This window comes from Podarcis gaigeae (genome assembly GCF_964106915.1).
Source record: "Podarcis gaigeae genome assembly, chromosome: Z".
Taxonomy (NCBI): Eukaryota; Metazoa; Chordata; class Lepidosauria; order Squamata; family Lacertidae; genus Podarcis; species Podarcis gaigeae.
In genome coordinates, this window is record NC_139691.1 from 20762999 (window position 1) to 20787748 (window position 24750).

General features: G+C 44.0%; 1 protein-coding gene and 1 long non-coding RNA gene across 3 annotated transcripts in view; both read right to left on the minus strand.

Moving 5' to 3' along the window:
• Positions 1-502: 502 nt before the first annotated feature.
• Positions 503-24750, minus strand: part of OPHN1 (oligophrenin 1) — a 118208-nt gene continuing 93960 nt past the window's right edge. For both annotated transcript variants that reach the window (XM_083722166.1, XM_083722167.1), the window contains 5 exons: positions 17052-17366; positions 8720-8846; positions 6159-6209; positions 4487-4539; positions 503-3612 (listed from right to left, as the gene is read on the minus strand). In XM_083722166.1, coding sequence (XP_083578292.1) covers positions 4497-4539; positions 6159-6209; positions 8720-8846; positions 17052-17366 — 536 coding nt within the window. In that variant the 3' untranslated portion in view covers positions 503-3612; positions 4487-4496. The remainder of the gene's footprint in view (positions 3613-4486; positions 4540-6158; positions 6210-8719; positions 8847-17051; positions 17367-24750) is intronic.
• Positions 18367-23631, minus strand: LOC310836869. Its single transcript, XR_014560283.1, has 2 exons — positions 22739-23631; positions 18367-22707 (listed from the first exon to the last, which is right to left on the minus strand). It is a non-coding gene; the product is annotated as an uncharacterized lncRNA (long non-coding RNA).

Sequence of the window (24750 nt, forward strand, 5' to 3'; positions counted from 1 at the left end):
TGCTGTTGTTGTTTTGACCATGTGACAGCCAAAGACAAAATATTTTCACCCATATGTCAAGAGACATTTAAGGGGAATAAGAACACATGAACAAGCAATTAGGAAGAGCAATTATTTGCTTGAGAATGTGTACCACAACTTAGAGCTGGAACTCAAGGCTCTGGAATCATCACTGCTGATGGCCAGGAAACATGTGGATGGTACTGATCAGAGACAGTCATACCAGGTAGAGATTTTAGGAGGCAATGCAAAACATACTCTCAGGGGTGAAGGAAAAGTTACTGGGATCAAGGTTGCTTTTCAGTAGAGAATGGATGAGGAGTCGGTGGCCCACCAGATGTTGTTAGTATTCATCAGCCCCAGCCAGCATGGCCAACAGTCAAGGGTCATGGGAGTCATAGCCCAACACCTGGAGGACACAAGGTTGGGGAAGGCCATTTTGCTCATATAAAATTCTTACAACAAAAAATGATTGCAACTTAACAGAACACACAGACAAGGATTTTCCTTCTTTATTAACTTTATTAACATCACTAAAATCATTGCAATTAATCACTTTACAAGACCAAAACAAAAACAAAAAAACAACCCCACACAACCGGTGGAAGATACCTTAAGTGCCTTAAATTTCACAAAAATAGTGTGTGGAATTGCTGGACATCTTTTAGCTTATGATGAATGGAGGCCTGGTGAAAAATTTCACATCACATGATAGTGCTCAACGCCCACCCCACCCCCCGGACCTTTTGGGGAGAAAATGGCGACAAGAGCTAGAATACAATAAAGCACATGTTGTGTGTCAACTGCTGCTATCTTGTGCATCTTCCACATTTCCCCCTAGCTGCCACGGGATCAGGACATGAGACACCTGCACAATCCATTGATTGATTGGAATCATGGACTCAGAACACTGAAATTGACTTAATGACTCCATGCTTTCTTCTTTGGTCACTACAACCTCAAGGACTTAACACTACCCAATCCAGGAGAAGGGGGACATGCAGATTGCGTGCCCAGGCACAGTCCCCCTGCTCTCCGGGAGCCAGGCCTCAGATAAAGGAAAACACATGACAAAGTACTTGGGATTAAAATGGCCACAACTTTCCGAGAACCCAGAAAGCTCTGTGGCGACCAAGGGGGTGGGCAGAACAATGGCCAGCGGAGTGGCGTGCCGGGCCACAAACCTCACCCACCACTGGGCCCGGTGAGTGGATATTTTCTACCTTCACTAGATCTATCTACAATTATATTAACAGACTTGCTGTTACTTGGACAGAAACTTCTGAGTGTCTTGAGTAGGACGACGGCATGAACATCAGAATGACCATGCATCGCCATGTTTAGTTTTGACCACTGACTAAACATGTGTGTGTATGGACACGGAACAAACTCAAAAATTCTTTATGCCTCTGAGCTTAGCATTCTGCTTACAAAGCAGGATTGTAGACATCAGTGCTGCTTGGAGCCTGGGGGGCCATACCCTGTATTAAGTGTTGGCCCTGCAGGGCAGATATAGGCTCCCTCCCACCCTAAACCTCTGGACATCCTTGGATTCTGTTTCCACTTCTACAGTAGCTCTGCTTACATTCTCTTGAAAAACGAAAAACCCAGTTTCATGCATACCATAAGCATATTCTCTCATGTTCCTGGTGTTCCTTGACTAGCTGGCAGCATGGGCTACTGGTGGGTTTGTCAGGGTACCTTGAGAATTTAAAACGGGGTTCCTGCTGTGGTGTTGGCCCTTCCCATTTAGGACGGCGCGCTTGTAAAAGGTTCTGCCTGTCTATCTTGAATACAAAGTGTTCCTGCTGCTTAGAAGGCCCCTCCCTGCTTCCTACTAGTTTAAGGCTTTGGTAAAGCTGATGAAGGAGAAGTAGCTGAATTGTACCCATGCAGAGATTGTGTGCAGCAACTGGATTGGGATGGAAACCTTTCTACTTTGCATGTTAATTTCTTCTGCCTGCAGTTAGTTATTTACAGCAGTTAGCTAGTTAATATACTGCCCTAAATCTCAGGGCAATTCACAGAACAAAATCAAAATATAAAACCACAATATATATAATCAAAGTAAAAACAACCCAACAACAACCCCCCTCCAAAAAAGAGCCACATTTTAAAAGGGCATAGTATGTCAATCAAATCAACCAAAAGCCTGCTTAAAAAGGAATGTTTTTGCCTGGCGCCGAAAGGTGTATAATGAAGGCGCCAGGCAAACTTCCCTGGGGAGAGCATTCCACAAATGGGGAGCCACTGCAGAGAAGGCCCGTTCTTATGTTGCTACCCTCCGGACAGCTTTCTTGCTGTTGTGACCTTCAACCACATTTTGAAGATCCTTCCAGCCCTACGAAAGTCTGTGTTTGGAAAAAAAAGGCAGAATTGTCAGCAATATTTGAATGCCCAGGGTGTTTTTATTTTGTTTTCAGGAAGAAAGCGAAGCCAAAGAGTGTTTTTTATATATTTTTTACAGGAGACACATGAATCGGTAAAGATTCTAACATTCAATATAAACTGAGTTTGGATTATTATTTAAACAAACAAACAAAAAAGGTGTTGCTTGGTCTGCCTTGATGCTTTGTGCTTTGGTCCTCAGAAACCTGTGTGTGTTGTGATAGGAAGCCAGTTCTTCAAAGCCACAGAATCCGAAGGAGTGCTTTTGACCACACTCCTGAGAAACACAAGACATAGGATGGAGAACCATGGTGCATTCCAAGAACCAGGAAAATGAACATCTCTGCTGAAATGTTGAAAGTACCTCTACCTCCTCCCTAGTAGACCAGAGTTAGAGAGGCACGTTGATGATGAAGTCACCATGTGTATAAGTGCCTCAGGCAGGAGGTGAAGGGGTCTCCCCCCCCAAAAAAAAACATAGGCTCTCTCGTTGTCTGCTCCAGGGTGGAATGAAAACCATACAGGATGGTCCTGTCTCCTTCCAGTGCACAATAGCAGAGGGCTGCTTTCCACCTGGGGAGGCCAAGCAGAGGATGCAGAGGCAGCATAACCACCAAAATTGCTCTCTGTTCCACTGCAGAAAATCAAAAGGTTCATTCTTCAGTGCTTTGCTGTGGGGGAGAACCCCCACTTGGAAATGTCTTCGCATTCTTCAAAAGGATTTAGAAAGAAGTGTCCATCTCCCCACACCCCGTCCCCCACAATGCACAGAGTGATTTGTCTTAAGACAGCCAGTGCGCTAAAAGCTGGTGCTCCCCCAAAGCCCTGTACATAAATCTTGGTGTGGGTCCACCATGCCACATTAAAGGGATGTGGAACAGGGTGGATAAAACTGTTTGCGTGCACCCCCCCACACAACTCTCTTCCTTGGTCAGCCATGGCATTCCAACTTCTCCCAAACATCCCAAGGGAAACAAACAAGTGTTCTTGGATACAGGCAACAGTAGAAACATGGAGGAAGCAGGAAAGAAGGAGCTACTTTCGGAAACTGATGGCAAGATGGATTTGTTCTCTTAGGAAACTATTCAGAACGGTATGCTTCAACGATGAGATCTTGGAATAAGAGCTGATCTACGCAGCAAGACTCATGAACCAGGAGAGGGAGAATTGGAGGAGGGGCTGTGGCAAATCTCTCTGGAACCAGCCAGGATCAGACATACAAGTCTAGAGCGGGGAAGGGAGAGAACACAAACTGCATCAATCAAAGCATAACAATATAACTGTGATTTCTGCACTGCAGGGGATAGGAATCCCTTCCACCTCTACAATTCGAGGAATCTATGAACACCACCAAGAATGTCATGTAATGCAGTAAGGGGCTTGCCAGTGTGCTGGCTGTGGGAGTACCTGCCTCAAAAAGGTCTTCCATGCTTCCCCCCCCCCAAAAAAAATCACACACTGCCCCTCTCTCTACTGAAATTAGGCCAGAAGAAAGCATTTTTCATATTATTAAATTTATTCACCACTTCTTCTTTTTTAAGCCACTGACAACTCAAAGCAGCTGATAAAAAAAGGTCAAATACATACATATATTAAAAGCAGAAGGGAAATATTTCTCTCCCATTTGGATGAAGGCATTATTGCAAGATTCTGTCACTTGTATCAGAACATAACCAGGAAAGGATGGGAAATAGTGTTTAAGTTTATAATGGTAAGATCATGACAGCTAAAAAATTGTGGTGGGGTGTGTGTGCATATCTCCTACTATGTCTGAATGGACTGAGAAAAATTGAAAAATCAAACCCACTCTAAAAGACCCTAGACCATTAAAAGCCAGAGACCTGATTAAAAAGGAATGTTTTCGCCTGGCAACTGAAGGTGGCACTGCAGTAATGGTGCCGGGAGAGTCTCCCTGGATGGCTGTGGTGCCCATGGACTCAAAAGGATTGCTGCACACACACACACACACACCCGATGTGGACATGCTGAGACTGTACCACTTCAGGGCGCAGCTGAGAGGGAATCACCATACCTACAAACACCCCTAGAACTCAGGATTCTACTGAACAATTTTCTAAGCTCCCCACCCCCAGCTTACCATTAATCCTTCAGGTCTCATCACTGGGGAGTCTGCCTTGTGGTGATGAAGAGCTGCAAAGGGAAGCATGGAAGTGAGTGAGTGAGTGAGTGAGTGAGTAAGCAAGCAAGCATTATTTGCCTTTGTATCCCACCTTTTCTACACGAGGTGCTCCAGATGGCATACATAGTTCTCCTCTCCACCAATTTATCCACATAACAACCCTGTGAGGTAGGTTAGGCTAAGAGATATATAGTGACCAGCCCCCAAGGTCACCCAGTGAGCTTCATGGCTGAGCAGGGATTCGAACCCTTGTCTCCCAGGTCCCAGTCCGACACTCTAACCCCTACACAACTGCTGATTCTCAAGCAAATAAATAAACTAAAACTTGTTCACTCACAATGTAACCCTAAACCTTGGGTAAGGCCAGCTAGGAGGCAGGGTAAGTGAAGGAGACAGAACTAAATCCCATCGGCTGGTGCAAAAGAAAGTTAGAACAGCACAATGAAGTTAGGATAGCAGAGTGGCACCGTTGCACCATTCACCAATCTTATTTATTACAATTATACCCCATCTTTCCTGAAGTAGTGCAAGGTGATGTACATAGGGTCTCACTTACCCATTTGTTCTTCACAGCAACCCTGAAAGTGAATGATTGGCTCAGAGTCACCCAAATGAGTTTCATGGCCAAGTAGGGGATTCAAACTCTGGTGTCTCCCAAGCCCTATTCTGACACACTAATCTTTATGCTTCTTCTTTAGCGATCACTCGTAGCTGAGTAAGATTGTCTTCCATGAACACAGTCTTAGCAGTGAGTCTGTAAGTGACTGTGGAGGCAAATACTGGATCCACACGTCCTTCCACAGTGGGGACATAAGCTTCAGGGCAGGAGTTGATCACGGTGAGAGGATTTGCCAAACAGGTCTTCCTCTTAGCTTGTTTCTCCCTTTCAATCACTTTCCCTACCTGGGCAGTTGTCTTTCCACAAGGGCCGACATCAATGCCAAAATCTTGATCAAAGTGCAGAGTGTTAGAGGACCGGGACATTTGCAGGGAAACCAAAATGCTTGTTTACAAAGCTATTGTACTACCAACTTTACTATATGCTTGTGAAACATGGAGCACTTACAAACGCCATCTCCAACTCCTCAAAAGATTCTGTCAACTGTGTCTGCGAAAATTTTTATGTATCACTTGGGAAGACAGGCAAACTAATGCCAGTGTACTGGAAGAAGCAAAGATCACCAGTGTTGAAGCAATGATTCTTCAACACCAACTTCGTTGGACTGGTAATGTTGTTCAGATGCCTGATCATCATCTTCTAAGGCAACTACTCTATTCCCAACTTTAAGAATAGAAAACTTTACACCACACTTGCTCTCAAAATACTATACAAGCTCCATTTATTTATTTATTTATTTATTTATTTATTTATTTCACTTAGATCCCACCTGTACTCCAAGGAACTCAAGGTGGCATACGTGGTTCTCTCCCTCCCCATTTAAACGTAGGTTAGTTTGAGAGAGGCAACAGCTGGTCCAAGGTCACCCAAGTGAGATTCATGACACAGTAGGGATTCTGAGCTCTGGTCTCCCAGGTCCCTAGTCCGACACTATAACCACTTTGCCACACTGCCTCTGCACCACTCTGTGATGGGATGTTACCTATTGCAAGTCTGAATGAACTGCCTTACCTCCCTCTCCTGAAGGAAGCTGTCTCAAAAAACTTTGTCCTGGAGGCCACCCTGCAAAAGGAACCAGCACAGAACATTCATTTTCATTTCATTTCATTTTGCATGATGAAGCAACAGATCTTTAGGCAAACACTCCCAAGTTAAGTTGTTAGGTAAATGGGAAAGGTCAGGGAAGAACCATGGTTGGACAATACAGTCTTCACTAATACTACTGAGCTTGAGTGGCCTCTCCACATGGAAGAAAATGGGGCCACTAATAGAATCATAGAATCTTTGAGTTGGAATGGATCCCAGCAGCCATCTAGTCCAACCCCCTGCAATGCAGGAATCTCAACTAAGGCATCCATGACTGATGGCCATCCAAACTCTGCTTTAAAACTTCCAAAAGCTACCATTTCCTGAAGGAGTTCCTTCTACTATCAAATAGCTTTCAATATCCCTCCCATATCCTTAAAGAAAAAATGCTTCTTTCATCTAATCCTGGGAGAGGAAGGCTATTATTTCAAGGACTCACCTGAAAACCAGCAAAAAATTACCTTTGAGTGAAGAGAGGCGGATTTAGATGCACTCTCAAAGTCCATAGGAGCACACAAAGTGGAGAGGAGTGTGCAGGTCAGCTTGTTGTAAGCCTGTTTTTGCGATTTTATTTTTGAATAAGGGCAAGCTTCTAGCCTGATGACTGCAAAGATCTACTTGAAAAGGGGGTGGGCGATACTTGCCAAAGTGTGGGAAGCTTGTTGGGTAGTCAAATAAGATTAAAGGCCCTTGGGGATGACATTACTAGAAGCCCCTGCAAAGTCACACTCCTCCACAGAACTAGCAAAACAATTATGCTCTATTGATACACATGTTTATGGTGAATTGTTTTCCTTGGTGCAGAATCTGGAATGCCAAGGGTTGCCATATTTTGAAGAGCAAAAAGAGGACATGTTTGCAGACTTCAACTTTTAACTATGGATTGCTAAGGCAACCCATGAAAAAGAGGACATGTCCTGGAAAAAGAGGACATATGGCAACCCTAATAGATGTGTGTGCATGCTCCCTGAGTGTAGGGCAGGAAGAATGTGCTGCCTAGCTTTATGGCTATGTGACATATGTGCAAAGGACACATGCAGAATGCACACACCAAGGACCCTCAGGGCATTCGCAGGTCTGCCACTGACACGCAGAGAGACTGAAACGGAACAACGGGTATCGGTTTGCAAACCATTTTTGCCTTGATTTGCAGTTTGCAAAGCATGTCACTTGTGTTACAGTCAGAGAGGCAGCGAAATGCAGAAGCAGAAGGCGATGTGCTAGTCAGACAGCTGTCAACATCATTCCTCAACCTCCCACAAGGAATGGCAGATTATTCACTCTTTGGAACATCTCCCCCCCCCCCCCCCCGGGACACGTTACAGCAAGGTTAACTGCCAAACCCAATGCACCTTTCTTGAGTGGCAACTGTATATGTATGTACTTATAATGTCTGTATATAATTTTCTTTCAGAGCTATTTCTGAGAAAGGTTTTAGTTTGCTTTTCTTACTAAACTAAGAATAGGGTGATCCAAGAACCAAGAGCCCAGTATAATTTATGTTGCATTTAACTTAGGAAATGCTATGGGGAATGTAAGTTCAGTGGTTAATATACATAACTGACCACCATGCACATTCACTAGGCCTCATGAAGAACATGGAAATAATTTTTCCAGGAAGAGGGAATTTTGCACATTTCCTGCTCTGTAGACACACTCTCCAAAAGGCTTTAGGGAATGTATCAATTGAATTTTGTATGTTCTCCAGCCACTACGCATAATCCCCAACATGTAAATCAGTATGTGCATTTCTACACTCTCTGATCAACATGCCTGTTGGAGTTTATGCATAGCAACTAGAGGATGTACAAAATCCAGTCAATATATGTACATGTCCCCCAAAGCATGTTGGAGATTATGCATATTGACTGGAAAATGTACATAACTCCCTCTTCCATGAGGTCAGGTGAATTTGCACAGTGGCCAGTTGCTATGCACATTAACTGCTCGACTTGCAGTACAATTGCAATTTATGTGGGGGTTCAGTTCCAAGGGTTCCATGTGCACAGGAAAATCGTGTATACCCAAACCCTTGGAGCTACCCCACATCTAGCAAAGTGAGGAGGGGAGAGAGAAACCCCAGTACTCCCACAGCTCATGCACTGAGCAGGCCTCATGCCCCCCCCCAAGCAAAGTGGAGCGCTTTAAAGCCCTTTATGCTCCAGGTAACCCCAAGAAGACCCAACTTGCACAATTTCAAAAAGCCGGCCCTCAACCATATGTGGTTGAAATTGCAAATATGATGCAACTGTACACCAATAAGGAGGAAAGGAAGCCTGAGGTTTATACCAGGAAGGTTTCTGAGGATATCCTGATACTTTTGCTTTGTTATTCCTAAAAAGTAAATAAAAAATAAATCCCTGTTCACCCTCCACAGATTAGCCCATCTTTCAGGGCAACCTCTTTGGGTCCCCCTATGCCTATGCCTTCTGGAGCATCCTGCCAGGCCATTTATCTCCTTCAATGTGTCTTGCTTTGCTACTCACACAGAGGCGGCCTCTGCCTTATGCGCTGCCGGGGCTTTGCACGGAGGGTCCGGGGGTCTCACTGGAGGACGTGTTATCACTGGCTTCTCTCCAGGTGATCGTGCTTTAGCAAAGCCTTCGTATTCACCTGAGTAGGAAAGTAACAAGGCACTGTTAATAATGAAAGGGAATAATGATGCTCAATCCACATTTGTAAGAAATCAATCTTTTAGTGTGGAGGCACCCACACTTCAGAACTCCCTGCCTACTGATATCAGACAAGAGCCTTCAATGTACTCTTTTTTTGGCATCTGCTAAAAGCATTCTTGTTCAGACAAGCCTATCCAGATATTTAGAAGATGGATGTGTTTTTAGTTTATTACTAGTTTAATTTTTAAAATGTTTTGCTTTTACTGCTTCACTGCTTCCTTCTTTCTTTCTTTCTTTCTTTCTTTCTTTCTTTCTTTCTTTTTTCTGGTCTTCTACAATCAAATGGTATATAAATTTCATGAAGTCAATCAATCAATTAATTAATTAACAAATGAAGTTACTGTAGAGTTTAGCTGAATCATCCAAGTTTCCAAGCTGGGATGTGGCAATAGTCCTAGGAATGGAAATGCAAAACACAGTACAGATTCAAAGTATGGACTGGTTCATTTAAGCCTCTACACCAGAGCTTTCCAAACTGTGTGTCACAACACTTTAGTGTGTCGGCTGCAGTGTGTAGGTGTGTCATGCAAACGCGTCCCACGCTTTCCCCAGGGCTGGAAAAGGGCTAGCTTAACCTCCGGTTTGGTAGGAAAACTGAATGATTGTGTCACAAATGATGCAAAACTGAACTACTGTGTCGCAAAATGATGCATGCCTAAAAAATGTGTCACCAACATGAAAAAATTGGAAAGCTCTGCTCTACATAATGGACAAGTCTGCATTCATTTCAATAACCTGAGCAAGTTTCTAATTAGGAAACAAAAAAGCATAACACCATTACAGAATCCTGTTATAAACTATTGTGTTGTTTCGTACAAATTGTCCCACTCATAGATGGCCAAGACCCATAATGAAGTCTGCAACATTTGGCATGCAATATCTTTCTTTGTAATTACTGGCTACATGCCATCACAATCCTGTTGAAAATGCTTCCCCTTCTCCATCCTCCTTATGAGAAAAACTCTGGGACAAAGTATAGTCGTACCTTGGAAATCAAACAGAAACCATTCAGGAAATCAAAGTGTGGCTTCTGATTGGCTGTCAAAAGCTCCTGCAGCCAATCAGAAGCTGTGGAAGCCCCGTTGGACGTTCGGCTTCCAAAAATAGTTCGCAAACTGGAACAGTCACTTCCGAGTTTGTGGCGTTCAAGAGCCAAAACGTTCAAGAACTAAGCTGTTCAAAAACCAAGGTACATGGAAGTGTTGCATTGCTTTATTCTGCGTTGGTCAGACCCCACGTGGGGTCTGTTCTGAGCATCACAATTTAAGAAAGATATTGACAAGCTGGAAGGTGTGCAGAGGAGGGCAACCAAAATGATCAAGGGTCTGGAATCCAAGCCTGATGAGGGACAGTTGAAGGACTTGGGTATGTTTAGCCTGGAGAAGAGGAGATTGAGAGGAGATACAAGAGCCACTTTCAAATATCTGAAGGGTTGTCCCATGGAGCCAGCTTGTTTTCTGCTGCTCCAGAGAGGAGGATCAGTACCAGTGAATTCATACTACAATAATGAAGATCATCAGAAAATATTTTGTTATGGTAAGAGCTGTTCAGCTGTGGAACAAACTCCCTCAGAAGGTGGTAGACTCCCCAGTGGCGGTTTTTAAGCAGAGGTTGGATGCTCTTCTGTTGAAGATTCTTTAGCTGTGATTCCTGCATTGTTTGGACTAGATGACTCTTAGCATCCCTCACAACTCTACAAGTCTATGAAAATCTAGTTTGTTTCATTATCAATGTCTACTGACCATCCCTTGTTCCAATTGGCAGATCTAAAGTTAAAGTAGGTTAATAAATCATTGTCTTCACTAAGCACAGCAGCACTTTGAAAAACAACAACTGGGCTTTTCTAATATCTATGAAGCTGTTGCACATTTAATGGAAGTTCAATTGGATTAATCGGACATCAAACCTCACAAGGCAGTTCATCAGCTGACAGGCCACTCAACAAACAAGGGAGGACTTCAAAAGGGGACATCTTAAACGGACACTTAAAGTGGTTTATCCTCAATCTTGAAAAGAGACAAGATCCCATGTCTAGTTTATGATGCAGTGTGAACTGGTATTCGTTAACATCATTTCTTACACAAAAGGATGACATAAAACGGTCCCAAAACACACAGAGAATCACAGAACTGTAGCGCTGGAAGGGACTCAAAGGCTTGTCTAGTTCAAACTCTTGCAATGCAGGAATCTCATGAACGTTTACAGAAATGGAAATTAAACATTTATTTGGCTTGAGTTACAGCTCACCCCATCATGAGGGTTCGAGGTTATTAACTGAAGCATTATCCTAATGCCATTATAGAACATCTATGGTGTGGCCGCATTTGGAGTACTCTACATTGTTCGGGTCACCTCACCTCAAAAAGGAAATTGTAGAGTTGGAAAAGGTTCGGAAAAGCTGCAACCAGAACAATCAAGGGGGTTGAGAGACTCCCCTAGGAAGAAAGGCTGCATCATTTGGGGCTATTTAGTTTGGAGAAAAGGCGAGGGAGAGGTGAGATGATATAGAAGTTTATGAAGTTATGCATGGACTGGAGAAAGTGGAGAGAGGAAAGTTTATTTCCCTCCCTCATAAGACTAGAACTCATAGACACCCAATGAAGCTGAAGTTTGGAGGATGCAGGACACATAAAAGAAATGACATGCAGTGCATGCAGGGCAAGTTAAACTATGGAACTCGCTTCCACAGGAGGCTGTGATGGGCAACAACTTAGATGGCTTTAAAAGAGGATTAGGCAAATTCATGGAGGAGGAGAGGGCTAGCAATGGCCAGGATGGCTATCCTCTGCCTCCACAGCTGGAGGGGACAGTGTTGCTCTTGCATTTGGGTCCTGCTTGCTGGTTTCCCCACATGCAACTAACTGTTTAGCCACTGTGAGAATGGGATCCTGGGCTAAATGGGCTGCTGGCCTGATCCAGCAGACTCTTCTGATGTGCTTTTGTAAGCAAAACAAATGAAAGATGAGAAAACTGATTATGATTTCATCTAAATCCATGTGTGACCTGGAGAGAGCAATACAGCAAGGTAATGCTAAATATGATTGGTTTGACTAGCAAGAGGAATGGCCCCAAACTTTTAAGTCATCCTTCAGTCTGTCTGGATTGAGAATAGGTACAACCTCAATCTTCAAGGTTTAAAGATGACATCAGTTTATAACAGTGACCTTCTCCAGGCTGCTACGTCTCAAAGGAGATTGCACAGAAGCAATCTTTGCACCTGTCTTCTGTGTGGAAGATGTAGGGGCCATTCCTGCACCTGAACAAAATTTCACAGGGAGTCTGAGGAACTGATGCCAACAGTGATGACAAGAGACGGAATTTTTAAACCTTGTTGACAGATTAAAAACTGACAAATCTCTGGGGACAAATGGCATCAACCTGAGAGTTCTGTGAAACTGGTGATCTTCTAAGAAAAACATATGACTTGTTCATAAGATCATACCTGAGGACTGGAAAGTGGCAAGTGTATTTTTAAAATTATTATTTTTTAATGTAGGGCTACAGGTTCTTCACCTTTTCACTAAACACTGGATTAGCACTGTGCGTAAATGCAGTCCAAAAGTGGTGTTTTTTGTTTGTGTGTTGTTTAAAAACACATAGATCTACACCTTAAGCATATTAGAAAAATCAATGCATGCAGATTGCCTAAAATATCTTCCCCGCTCTCCCTTCTGCCACCAACAGCCTTGAGGCAGTGTGTGCTGAGGATTTTAAATATCTCACTGCCTCTTTTATGCCTCAGCAGAGTCAGGGGAGCTAGGGTTATCCAAGAGCTTCCACATTGCCAAAACAAATTAAAGAACCCCTAGCTGCTCCTGACCACCATTCTGAAGGGTGAGGGCATGAGACCTGCACCAGAAGAGAAATTAAAAATTTATCCAATGCAAGAAGAACATTTTGAAATTTTAAACAGGTATATAATCTAAGGTGTTGTCACTAGCACAAGAACTGAAAAGGCAGATGTTGAATAATTCTCTTCCGGATTTGGAAGTTGCAAGACTTTTCGAAGCTGAGATTTGTAAACAAAAAAAATAGATTTCAGTTAAATGAACCCCAAATGAACCATATTCATCACATCCTGCTTTGCAAGTTCAGGAGGCCTGGATGCTGTAAATTGGTAGGAAAATCATCAAGCAGATGAATAAGCAAAACTAACTGAAACTTTATTTGCTTGGTCAATTTTTAAGTGAGGGCAAAGATCAGTAAAGCTGAACTATGATCACACTTGTTTACTTTTGAGACTGCTTTACTTCTATGCTATAATAATACTTTGAAGCAAAGAATGGCAGTTACTTCTTATTCATTGATGCATTTACATCCTGTATATCTAAATCAACCTTCTCAGTTACTTGGTCTCCATTTGTTAAATATGTTTTGGACAACAGGGATCAGCCCCACTTACTTTCTAGAATTATACCTAAATGATTTTTGAACCCTAGCTTAAAATGTACATACTATCTTTGTTGGCTTTCCATATTGCTGTTAATATACTTCATGATTGTTTGGATTTCCTCTTTCCCCCCCTATGAACTAAATTCATAGTTAAGTCCTGTCCTATGCATCTTGCTTGTTACCATTTAATTTTTGTTTACTTGGGGGGGGGGGCTCAATTAAAATTTTTTGAAATAAAAGGATGAAATGGAAACCAGTGTGCTGAATTTCCAGCACAGGTTTGAGAAATACTGAGTAAAGTTAAGAAGACTGTGAGTGAGGCTTCGTATGTCAAAGGGAGTCCCAGCTCAAAATGCCACCTGGGAACTTTTGAGAGAGAAAGTTCATAGTGGGACAGTGGTTTGGCTCCTCTTCAGTTCTTAACAAGCAAGAACATGTAATGTACAGGCCACAATCCTGCTTCTTAACCTTCCATCAAAAGAAAAATCACACTGTATCACAGAATAATAGGAATGTAGAGTTGAAATGGACCCCCCAGGGTCATCCACTGCAACCCCCTGCAATGCAGAAATCACAGCTGAAGAACCCCTGGCAGGTGTCTTTTAAACCCTGCAAGGAAGGAGCTATCAGGATTCAGTATACCACCCAGGAAGACATACCAATAAAATATATGATGCAAGTTATTAAGCACTGTTCCACTTGAAAAGGAAAATGCTAATAATCATGTCTCCATTGAGAACTCTTTCTTTTGCCAGAAAAAAATTCACTTGCACAATCCCCCACCATGTAAGGCAACACAAAAGTGATGTGGGATCTAACCAGTTTTTTTAAAAAAAAAACATAGTGTCATTAACATAACATAATTATAACAGTGCAATTATGTTGAGTCGTGAATTACCTGTAACACAAAATCTCACAGACCTTGCAACTAAGGAGATCATTTCATTTCACCTGTATTTTTAATCTAATTTGCACCTCTTGGACTAATGCAAAACAGAACACAATTGCACTTCTCCTATTTTAAAATAAATATTAGCTTAATGCGGAAACTGGATGGAAGGGACTTAGATTCCATGTGAATTCAGTAAGAGATAATAAACAGCATGACCCGTCAAGCCCTGCTTGCAACTGCAGAACATGCTCCTCAAGCAACTTACTACAACAGTTTAATTCCATTTGATGTTGGGGGTGTGACAGCTGGCATTATGCCCTGAGTTCCTTATAATCCTTGGGTTCCTGTATCTGTGAAGGGTATGAGAGCAAGCTCACCAAACCAGCACCATTGTCTGGTCAACAGTTGTAGCCAGGTAGTTAAGCACTATGTTCAGCATCCCAAAAGGATGAGCTGGGCTGCAAGAGCTACGACTAATGGATGGTGCCCTTTAGGCTAATGGATGAGCCTTTCCTACATGAACACGCGCATGCACACACACACACACACAAACATACACACATACACACACACCAGCTGTCAGATAGGAGAGAACAAAAGCCAGCATAGTTTATGTGAGCTAAGCTGGAGAAACATAGACCTGCTTGCTCCGTGCTGGATCCAAAGCTACAACTAATGGAGAGGAAAGATCTGTTGGGGTGTTAATGCTGAGAGCCGTTCCATCTTAGGCTCAGGTTGCAAATATGTGTAAATAAAACTGCATATCCATCACTGTTTCCACTAACCCACATTCCAAGGAAACTCTGAGAAAGCGCCTGGGACTCCTGGAATCTCTCACCAGTCAGAGAGTAGGGTGGCATGTAACCCATTTTTATTAATTTTAACACAATAAAATATGCAAAAGCCAGCAACAAGAGGTAAAGAGGAAACATAGCAAAAGTTCCTTTGCTGTGTACAGATTGCAATAGTCAGAAAAAGCAGGAATAAATAATAAAAGTTACTTGGAAAGAGGAACGTATTTCAGGGCCACTCATCTCTCACTCTGGTAGCCTGGTGTGCAAGCCAAGCAACAAACTGGGGCCTTTTATTTTCTTTTTAAAAATGCCACTGACATTGTGTCCTCAACACTTTCTGCAATTCTGCTCCAGGGAGGAAAAAGGTCCTGTAAAGGTCCATAACAGGAGATTGCCATTAAGTCCAGCCACCTCCGGGTTGCTTACAAACATGTGCAGCTGCAACTTGGGTCACAGTAACCCCAAAAGCTTGGTTAGCAAGTTCTGCACAACATTATTATTATTATTTATTGAATTTATATACCACCCTATACCCAGAGGTCTCAGGATGGTTCACAGAATAAAATCAAAATATAAAGCCACAAAACACATAATCAAAATAAAACAACCCAATAACTCCCCCCCCCAAAAAAACCCCACATTTTAAAAGGGCATAGGGTGTCAATCAAAGCAACCAAAGGCCTGGTTAAAAAGGAACGTTTTAGCCTGGCGGCTAAAGGTGTACAATGAAGGCGCCAGGCGAACGTCCCTGGGGAGAGCATTCCTCAGACAGGGAGCCACTGCAGAGAAGGCCTGTTCTCATGTTGTCACCCTCCGGACCTCTCAAGGAGGAGGCACATGAAGAAGGGCCTCAGAAGATGATCTCAGGGTCCAGGTAGGTTCATATGGAAAGAGGTGGTCCTTGAGGTATTGCAGTCCTGAGAATAAGTTTCTTCCAAAAGTGCCTGGATCTGAGACCACTCGCTCCAGAAACTTGCTCAGGAAAGGGAAATTAGCAACTGGCTGGTAGTTAGGTTTTCCGAATCCGGGGAAGGTTTCTTGAGGAGTGGTTTTGCCTCCTTCAAACAGACAGGGACCACCCCTTCTCATAAAGAGAAACTGATCACCTCCCTGGCCCAGGCAGCTGTCCTCTCCCTGCTGGTTTTTATCAGCCAAGAGGGTCAAGGGTCCAGAGCGCAAGTGGTCACCCTGACTGATCCAAGAGCCTTTTCCACATCCTCGAGCCTTACTAACTGAGATTCATCCAACACAACAGGACTAGACTGTGCTCTAGACACCCCATGAGAGTCATCTGCTATAACAGCAGAGTCAAGGTCTTGGTGGATACAAGTAATTCGCAAACAAATCATAGCAAGCTACCATTGGTTCTATCACCTCCTTTGGGCCTGCCTGTAAAGGGCCCCGTACAACCCAGAAAAGCTCTGCCAGATTACATGATGAGGATGCAATGGAGGCAGCAAAGGATGCCTTCTTCGCTGTCTTCACCGCCACTAGGCAGGCTTGATAATGAGCCCTTACCAGTGTTCGGTTGCATTCATTCAGATCTTTCCTCCACTTGCATCCAAGCCATCCCCCAGCTTGTTTCCTCACCCTAAGCTCTGGAGTATACCACTGGAACAAAAGCGCTTTGCGCGAGTCTGCTCTTGCGCCTGATCCAGAAGCTGCAGTTAGTGCAAAATGCTGCAGCACAATTGTTGGCAGGAGTGAGACCCTATCAGCCTATAGCACCTCTGCTCAGAGACCCGCACTGGTTGCCCATTTGCAACCACGCCAAGTTTAAGGTGTTACTATTAGGATGCAAAGCAACGTGGGACCAGTCTACCTGCCAGGTTGCCTTACCTCAAGCATGCCCACTTGAGCACTTCAACTGGAGGCATTGGCACTGCTATAGGTGCCACATAATACCTGTTCCAAATTTGTAAGAAATAATTTTGTGTGTGTGTGTGTGTGTGTGTGTGTGTGTAAGCATCTACGCTCTGGAACTGCCTTCCTGTTGACATCAGGCAGGTACATTCACTTCTGCAGTGGAAGAAGACGACAGGTGACAAAGAACAGGTGGACTCACCTTCCTTGCAGCCTGGCCCAAGTCTGGGAGCAGGCCTCTTAGCATGCAGTGTGGAGGCCTTCAGGGACTCCGTCACAGGCATGACGCCATTCGCCGCTTTGCTGGGGAGCTTCTGCCCACTGTCCTGGAGCCTGGAGACCAGTCTCCCCACATCCACATCTGCACACTGCTCCGACCTGCTTTCTGCGCTGGGCCTCCTGGTATCAGCCTCCCCTGGCCTCTGCAACGGCAGTCTGCTGCGCTGGAGTGGCCTGGGGGCCTCTGTGCAGCCAGGAAGCATTGTGCCATTGGGGGTGTGGAAGCAGCCATCCTCTGCTAAAGGGGACCCAAACAATAACCACATTGATTCAACTTGTTTAAAAGATTTGTTTTGACAGACAAAAGCAATGTATCGGCATGTGATTTCTTGAGGGAGCGGTCATAGCTCAGTGGAAGAGCATCTGCCTTGCAAGCAGAAGCTCCCAGGTTTCAACCCCAATGGCATTGCCAGGTAGGGCATAAATCCTGGATAGCTGCTGCCAGTCAGTGTAGACAACGTTGAGCTGGACGGGCCCATTGGTCTGACTATGCAAATCAGCCCTTGACTCAGAACCATGAAGACAGGACTATTACTTTATTTTTAGTGGATGAGCTGTAGCCCAGTGGCAGAGCACCTGCTTCAAATGCAAAAGGCCACACATTGCGTCCCAAGTGGCATCTCCAAGGTAGGCTGGGAGAGACACATCCCACCACCAACTGAAACCCAAAGGTGCTGCTGCCAGTCAGTGTAAACAACACTGACTGAGGTGCACCCAATGGCCTGACTCAGTATAGGGCAGCTTCCTATGTTGAGTGTCACTGTGCTCTATTCACATTGTGTGTCTGTTGTTTTTCAGGATTACAATACAAGAGCAATAAATTCCACAACAGGCGAAAGGCAAATATATATTATGTATCTTAATTAGAATGCTAAACTCATTTAATTGATTCCACCAGAAATTCATACGGGCAAGAACAAAGTGTAACAGAGAACATTGTCTTGGAACTTTGTGTTCCGATGATCTGTAAACAAGCTTCGGCCTTCAAGAAATCCATTTGGGTCCCTTTTCTGCATTATTTATTTTATCACACGTTATGTTTTGCTAGGAATGCTGTGACCCAGAAGAAGTATGCATGCAATCTGAAGAAGTGTGCATGCACACAAAAGCTTATACCCACAACAAACTTAGTTGGTCTCTAAGGTGCTAGTGAGCATTTTTTAAATTTTTTTCAATAGGCACTGAAAGCTTAGAATTGGAAGTGTCTGTTTTTATTGCCTATATTGCTAGTTCTGTTGTGAGATGGGCTTGGGATAGTGAAAGGGTATTATTTCTTGGCTTTCCCCCTTCAAAAAATCTTTAAAACCTTTTTTTAAAAAAAATCACCAAGGAGACAGAGCTCTAGAATACTGCTGACAGAATCCTTAAATTTTTTTTTTTTTAAAAAAAATGATTTCCTTTAATTTTACATAGATTAATATAGCACAATGTATTTCATACACTTCCAATACCTGATGGGCTGGAATTCTCGGAGGAATAGCTGTACAATTTACATAGTGATAAAAGTGTGAAGGAACACTGTCTATATCTGAGTAGGGCTAATGTATGGAATGCCCAATGTTCATGTTACCTGGCATCCATAAGATGGAAAAAGTGGTTGAGACTACTGTCGAGTTAATGGAAAAGTGTCTCCTTAAGTAGCAAGTTAAGAAGGTAATCTCTGATAAATGTATAGGCATAATGTAATAATATTAATTTTATTATTTATACCCCACACATCTGGCTAAGTTTCCCCAGCCACTCTGGGTGGTTTATAATGTGTAATAACTGTGCAGGCTCTTAATGAGGCAAAATATAAAGTTATTTGTCTTAAGAGTGTTCAGGAAAACTATATATGATCTTGATACAGTCCATGCGCATCTCTTGTCCCCCCCCCCCCAAATACCTTGGGAGGATTAGGAGGAAATAAAATATCATTCTCCTGGGACATTTTGCTTTATAGATTTTGGTCTCTGTTTATTTACAAAGTCCTGCCTCGAGAAACGACTTGGTGGCATGGGAGATTTCCCACAAATAAAGGAAGCCACACGATTTATCAAATCTGTCTCCCTTTCATTTTGCCTTCTACAGTGCGCTTGTGCTGCATCCAATGGATGGACAATGCTATGTCCCACGTTTTGCTATGTCACCCGTCTTTTGTAGGAGGAGAGACCCCTTTTCAGTGATCCTCAAGTTCTGCAGCCAAAATCAAGGGTGGCAGCTGTTTACATTGGATACTTTGGTTATTATCCCTTCTAATGAAGAGCACAGCTAAGGCAGGGTTCATATAAGCTAGGTGACTGGTAATGACCCCTACCACGAGGAAGACCACTTCCCCAAATGGTTGCATGACAGGGCAGCTCCAACACCATGATCCTAAAGCATCACAGCCCCTCCGCCACAAGAGTGAGCTTTCTTTTGTTACATAGGATAGTCTAAGTGTCCTGAAGGCCTCTCTATTGACTACATGGCACAGACAGTGAGGTATTATCAACTGAGCACAGGGACCAGAGGTAGATATCAAGGGGAAGGGGGTCTCTGACATAATGTAGTTCCTGAGTGGTTTAGGGCTTTATAAACCAAAATAAAGGACCAGCAGCACATGGGTCTTGAGTGCATCACATGATGAAGAAAAGTTGCCCTACCTACCAACAAGCTTAAGAGATAGACACATGCTATTTCCAAGTTGCAGAAAACATCTGGCGGAAATCACGGCTGTGCGTTCTCAACTGAGTCCAGAAAGTCAAGCTCACAGTGACAAGGGGGGAGTGAACAAGGGGATGGAGCAACCCCCTAAGAGGAAATATTACAGCATTGGGGACTTTTTCTTTTAGAGAAAAGATGACTAAGAAGCGACATGATAAAAGTTTACACAATAATGCATGGGGTGGGGAAAGTGGTTAAGGAAAAGCCCCTCTCCCCACCATAACACAAGATCTCGTGGACATCTCATAAAGCTAAATGTTGGAAGGCTCAGGAAGAATAATGCATTGTGATACTATGGAACTGGCTCCCACAGAGAAGCAGTGATGGCCAACAACCTAGATGGCTTTAAAAAGTGGACTGGGCAAATTTGTGGAGAAGGAGAAAGTTATTAATTGCTCTTAGCCATGATGACTATGCTCTGCCTCTGTAGTCAGAGGAAGTAGTGCTTCTGAATCCCAGTTGCTGGAAATTGCAGGAGGGGAGTTTGTCATGTGCTTGAATGCTGTTTGCAGGTTTCCCACAGGCACTTGGTTGGCCCCTGTGAGAACAGGATGTTGGACTAGATGGGACACTGGACTGACTCAGCAGGCTGTTCTTATAACTTTCCACGTAGAAGCTCCTAACACTATTGCTAGCCTTCAATGTGATTCTTCTCCTTAATTCACAGGTGGCATTAAGTTTCAGCCTGGTTGGGCCTAATTTTCTCCAATGTGGAGATCATTTCTCAGTTACGCAGCTGACAATCTTCAGTTATTTATGAAGTGTGCTCCATGGGAATAAAACTTGGTGCCTTCACCATGGCTCAGAAATTGCATTTCAGGAGGAATTAATGGCTGTCACCACGTTCTGGTCTGCTACATACAGTGTGTCCCTGGTAATGCTTAGCAAAAATGCAACCAGCAGTCTATGAAATGGGAGCAGCGAGTTTGGGAACTGGAGTGCCAAGACATCATATAACACATAATCTTTAGCTAAATGTTACCAGGGAAACACTGGAGGAGATGCAAGTTAAGTGACAGCTGCACAATTCTATGTAGTTTGGGCCACGGTTATATCACACTGGAACTTGTGGGCATCCAACAAAGCTGAGCGTGGGAAGGTTCAGGGGCAGAGAAGAAAGAAGTACGTCTGCATGCAGCGCATAGTTAAAGTATGGAACTCACTCCCACAGGAGTATGGAAAACTCACTCCCACAAGAGGCAGCAATGGCAACCAAGCTAAATGGCTTTAAAAGGGGACTGGATAAATTCACAGAGGAAAGGGCTACTAGCCATGATGGGGGCTATGCTCTGCTTCCATGGTTGGAGGTAGCAATGCTTCTGAACATTGAGAAGAAGAAGCAGCAGCAGAAGAGAGGGCTCTTGTGCTCACGTCCTGCTTGTGGGTTTCTCTTGGTTGGCCACCGGGTTATTGGTCTGATCCAGCAGGCCTTTCTTATGTGCTTTTCTTAGGAAAAGAAAATATATAAATATACATATGCTCGGTCATTACTACATGGGGAAAGGATATGAAGCTGGACAATGAAGGAATAGATGTACTCCTTCAGCAAAACTGCATGGGACAGTCCTTCCTGGACTAAATAACTTCAAACTGCTTGCAAAAATTCCTACGTGCGGAAAGCCAGTGTTATCATAAAAGAGTGTTCAACCAGAAAGCTTCTCCATGAAGCTAGGTTTCTATGTGCAAGATTTTATTCCTCCACCTGAAGTCCATGAGAATTTTGTTGACTGTGTGGCTAATAAGAGCCTTTTGTTAATACACCTTCAAATAGCGAGTTATTGCGATAATGCTTCATCTCCAAGTGCTTCATCAACTTTTCCAGTAACGTAATTTTTGTCTACTCGTTTTAGTTCTTGGGCTTCAACTATGTGGTGCAACACTGCCATTGTACCATCAAATTTTTATTTTATTTTTTGAGATAGATGATGTTTCCACAAACATCCACGTTGGTCCTTCTGCTGGGTCCCTCTTAACATATGGCAAAACTCAAATGGAGTTTTGTTGCCACATTCACAGGACTCTGTGATTGAAGGCTAAGATGTCATGCATGAGTAGCCATCACCACCCATAGCCTGCCACCACTCAATGGAAGAGCATCTGACTTGCAAGTGGAAGGTTCTAGGGTTCAATCCCCACTGGCATTCCCAGGTAGGGCTGGGGGAGTCTCCTGCCTAAAGTCCTGGAGAGCCACTGCTGCAGGTCAGCATAAAAAATACTGAACAATATGAGCCAATGTCCTGACCCAGTATAATGCAGTTTTGGAACCAAGTATAGCAACCAACATTTCATGTTCAGTGGTGTTTCAGTTAACCAAAAATATCAGTGTTAACCTAAACTTTGCAACCATGGTTAGGTTTGCAAACCATGGCTGGGTTCGGGGCTGACTTCTGATTAGTGAAAACTACAGTGCACATGAATCACACTTGGCTATGAAATGATAAGGGAAAGCAGAAAGGTCTATGCAAAAACTGTGGAGGGCACTGAATAGCCATTGTGGCTAGTAGCCATCAATAGCCCTCTCTCCCTCCATGAATTTGCCCAATCCTCTTTTAAAGCCATTCAAGTTGGTGGCCATCACTGCCTCCTGTGGCCACGAGTTCCATAGTTCCAACTCCATGCTGCTTGAAGGAGGACTTTCTTTTACCTCTCCTGGATCCTATACAAAGCACTCCATAATATATCAGAGGGCAAGGTCCCTGTCCCGAGAGAATTCCAGTCTGGGGGGAAAAGATAGGAAAAAGGGAACAGAGGGGGCGGGGACCATAAAAGGGAGGTAGGGCCAAAGAAGGGTAAGAATATGCAGTCATTTCATGTGCATGTACTTGGGCTTGGTGACAGCAGATTATGGGGACTCCTTGTTCTAAAAGGGATCAGCCGATATTTTGACAATAACCCTGAAATATGCAGCACCCACCCGTGTGGGACAGAGGTCAGCAGGCTGCACCAGTGTCCTGGCAAACCCTAGAGCTACTTGCTGGCTTGATGGAACGTGATTGTTTTTTGGAATGTCTGCAAGTGTTTTTAAAATGCATTTGTTGCTGCTGTTGATGTTTTGCTGGACTGTGCTCCCCTTCTGGGAGGAAGGGTGGGGTGATCAACTGAATACATAACAAGGAGAAGAATTAACCAGTGCTCCCTTAACAGGCACGATGGCGCACCAAAGTTAAAAACAAAATTCAGAAAAGGGAGAAGAAAAGATGAGCTCGCCTTATCCGTCCCCACCAATACACTTTGCAAAATTGGCAGATAATAGGAGTGCTCTGGTGGGGAGATAAGGCCTTGCCAAGATCCTCCAAAACCTTTCATATGATGTAAAAAGGTGGGAGGGGGGACCGAAAGTGCACATCCATCTGTGACAAGAGGGCGGCCACTGGTGCTTTTTCAGGCTATGACTCATTCTATTGCTCTGAATCGCCCTGGGTTGCCGACCAATTAGGCTCTCACAGTGGTTTGCCCTCCGGGTGGCAAACTGATCAGTGATTTAGCAGAAGCACTAGTCACTGTTTCTGCATGACACACGCAGTGGCACAAAGTCGCAGTGCTTGTTAACAAGCCATCATGGCACTTTGGACCCATTTACTGAATGGAATCACTTTGCACCTCTGGATCTGCAAAGCCACTGATTCTTGGACAAAGCACACTTAACTGAGAGCTTAACTAATCAGCAAGATGCAAGGGAGAGGCACCTCCCAGTGTTTTCCCAGCCAGGATCCAAAGCGTTGCTGGGATTGACTTAAGGGGATCAAGCCTAATGTTGATTTAGAAAAGGGCAGCTGAAATGATCAATGGGATGAAGCGACTCCCCTATGAATAAAGTTTGCAGCACTTGGGGCTTTTCATTTTAGAGAAGAGGCAAGTAAGAGGTGACATGATAGAAGTTTGTAGAGAAAAGTTCCCCTCTCGCTCGCTTCAGACCACCTGTGCGCAGCTCACATGATGATCAACACCTGTCTTGGGCCTTCACTTCAGAGGAGACCCCCATGCCTCTTCAGCAGTCAGACTCATCTGTGCCGCTTGGCTTCCCTCCTCTCCTATTTCTGCCACAGACTCTCCCGGCTCACTAAGCCCTGCTACCTCTTCAGCTAAAGACTCCTCCCAGTCTTCTCGCTCTTCTCCACCTGACCACCAATCCCCCAACTCTGAGCCTTCTTCCCTTGGAGGTTCCCCAGGTGCTTCTCTCTCCAATCCTCTCTGCGTTCAACCAGTCTGTAACAGTTACTCAATCCCAAAGGAGCCAGTGATGGCCACCAACTTGGATGGCTATAAAAGAGGGTTATTTATAGAAATCCATGGAGGAAAAAAGAGGGCTATCAATGGCTACTAACCATGATGACCATGATCTGCCTCCACAGCTGGAAGCAGCAACGCATCTGAATCCCAGCTGCTGGAAATGTCAGGAGGGGAGTGTGCTTTTGTGCCAAAATCCTTTTCCCAGCGGGCATCTGATTGGCCACTGCGAGAACAGGATGCTGGTCTAGATGGGCCAATGGTCTGATCCAGCAGCCTCTTCTTAGGTTCTTATGTTTCAGAGCAGGAATTTCTTGTAGTTAATAGACTAATAGGCTAAACCCATTGGAGATTGTTTTTTCTTTTAAAAAATGATAGAAAACCACTAGCAAGTTAAAACAAAACCACAAAAGATATTTGCAGGTATTTGAGGCCTTGGTGGGCCCCAAGGAGATTTTTAAGGGCACTCCATCAAAGGTATATATGGGGGGCAGCTATAGTCTGTGTGGGGATAATGCTTCCTGATTCAGAGTATTATGGGATGTGTATGCATGCAAATTTTTTTACAGCAAATAGTGTGGGGCTTTTTTACCCTTGTGAAGCGGCAGCTGCTGTTGCTCTCTTTAGAAAATGAACAAGTGAGCTGGGTGCACACACAGAGCTCCGGTGCAGCCCCACATGAAAGGATGGGAAGCCGTTACCAGGATCAG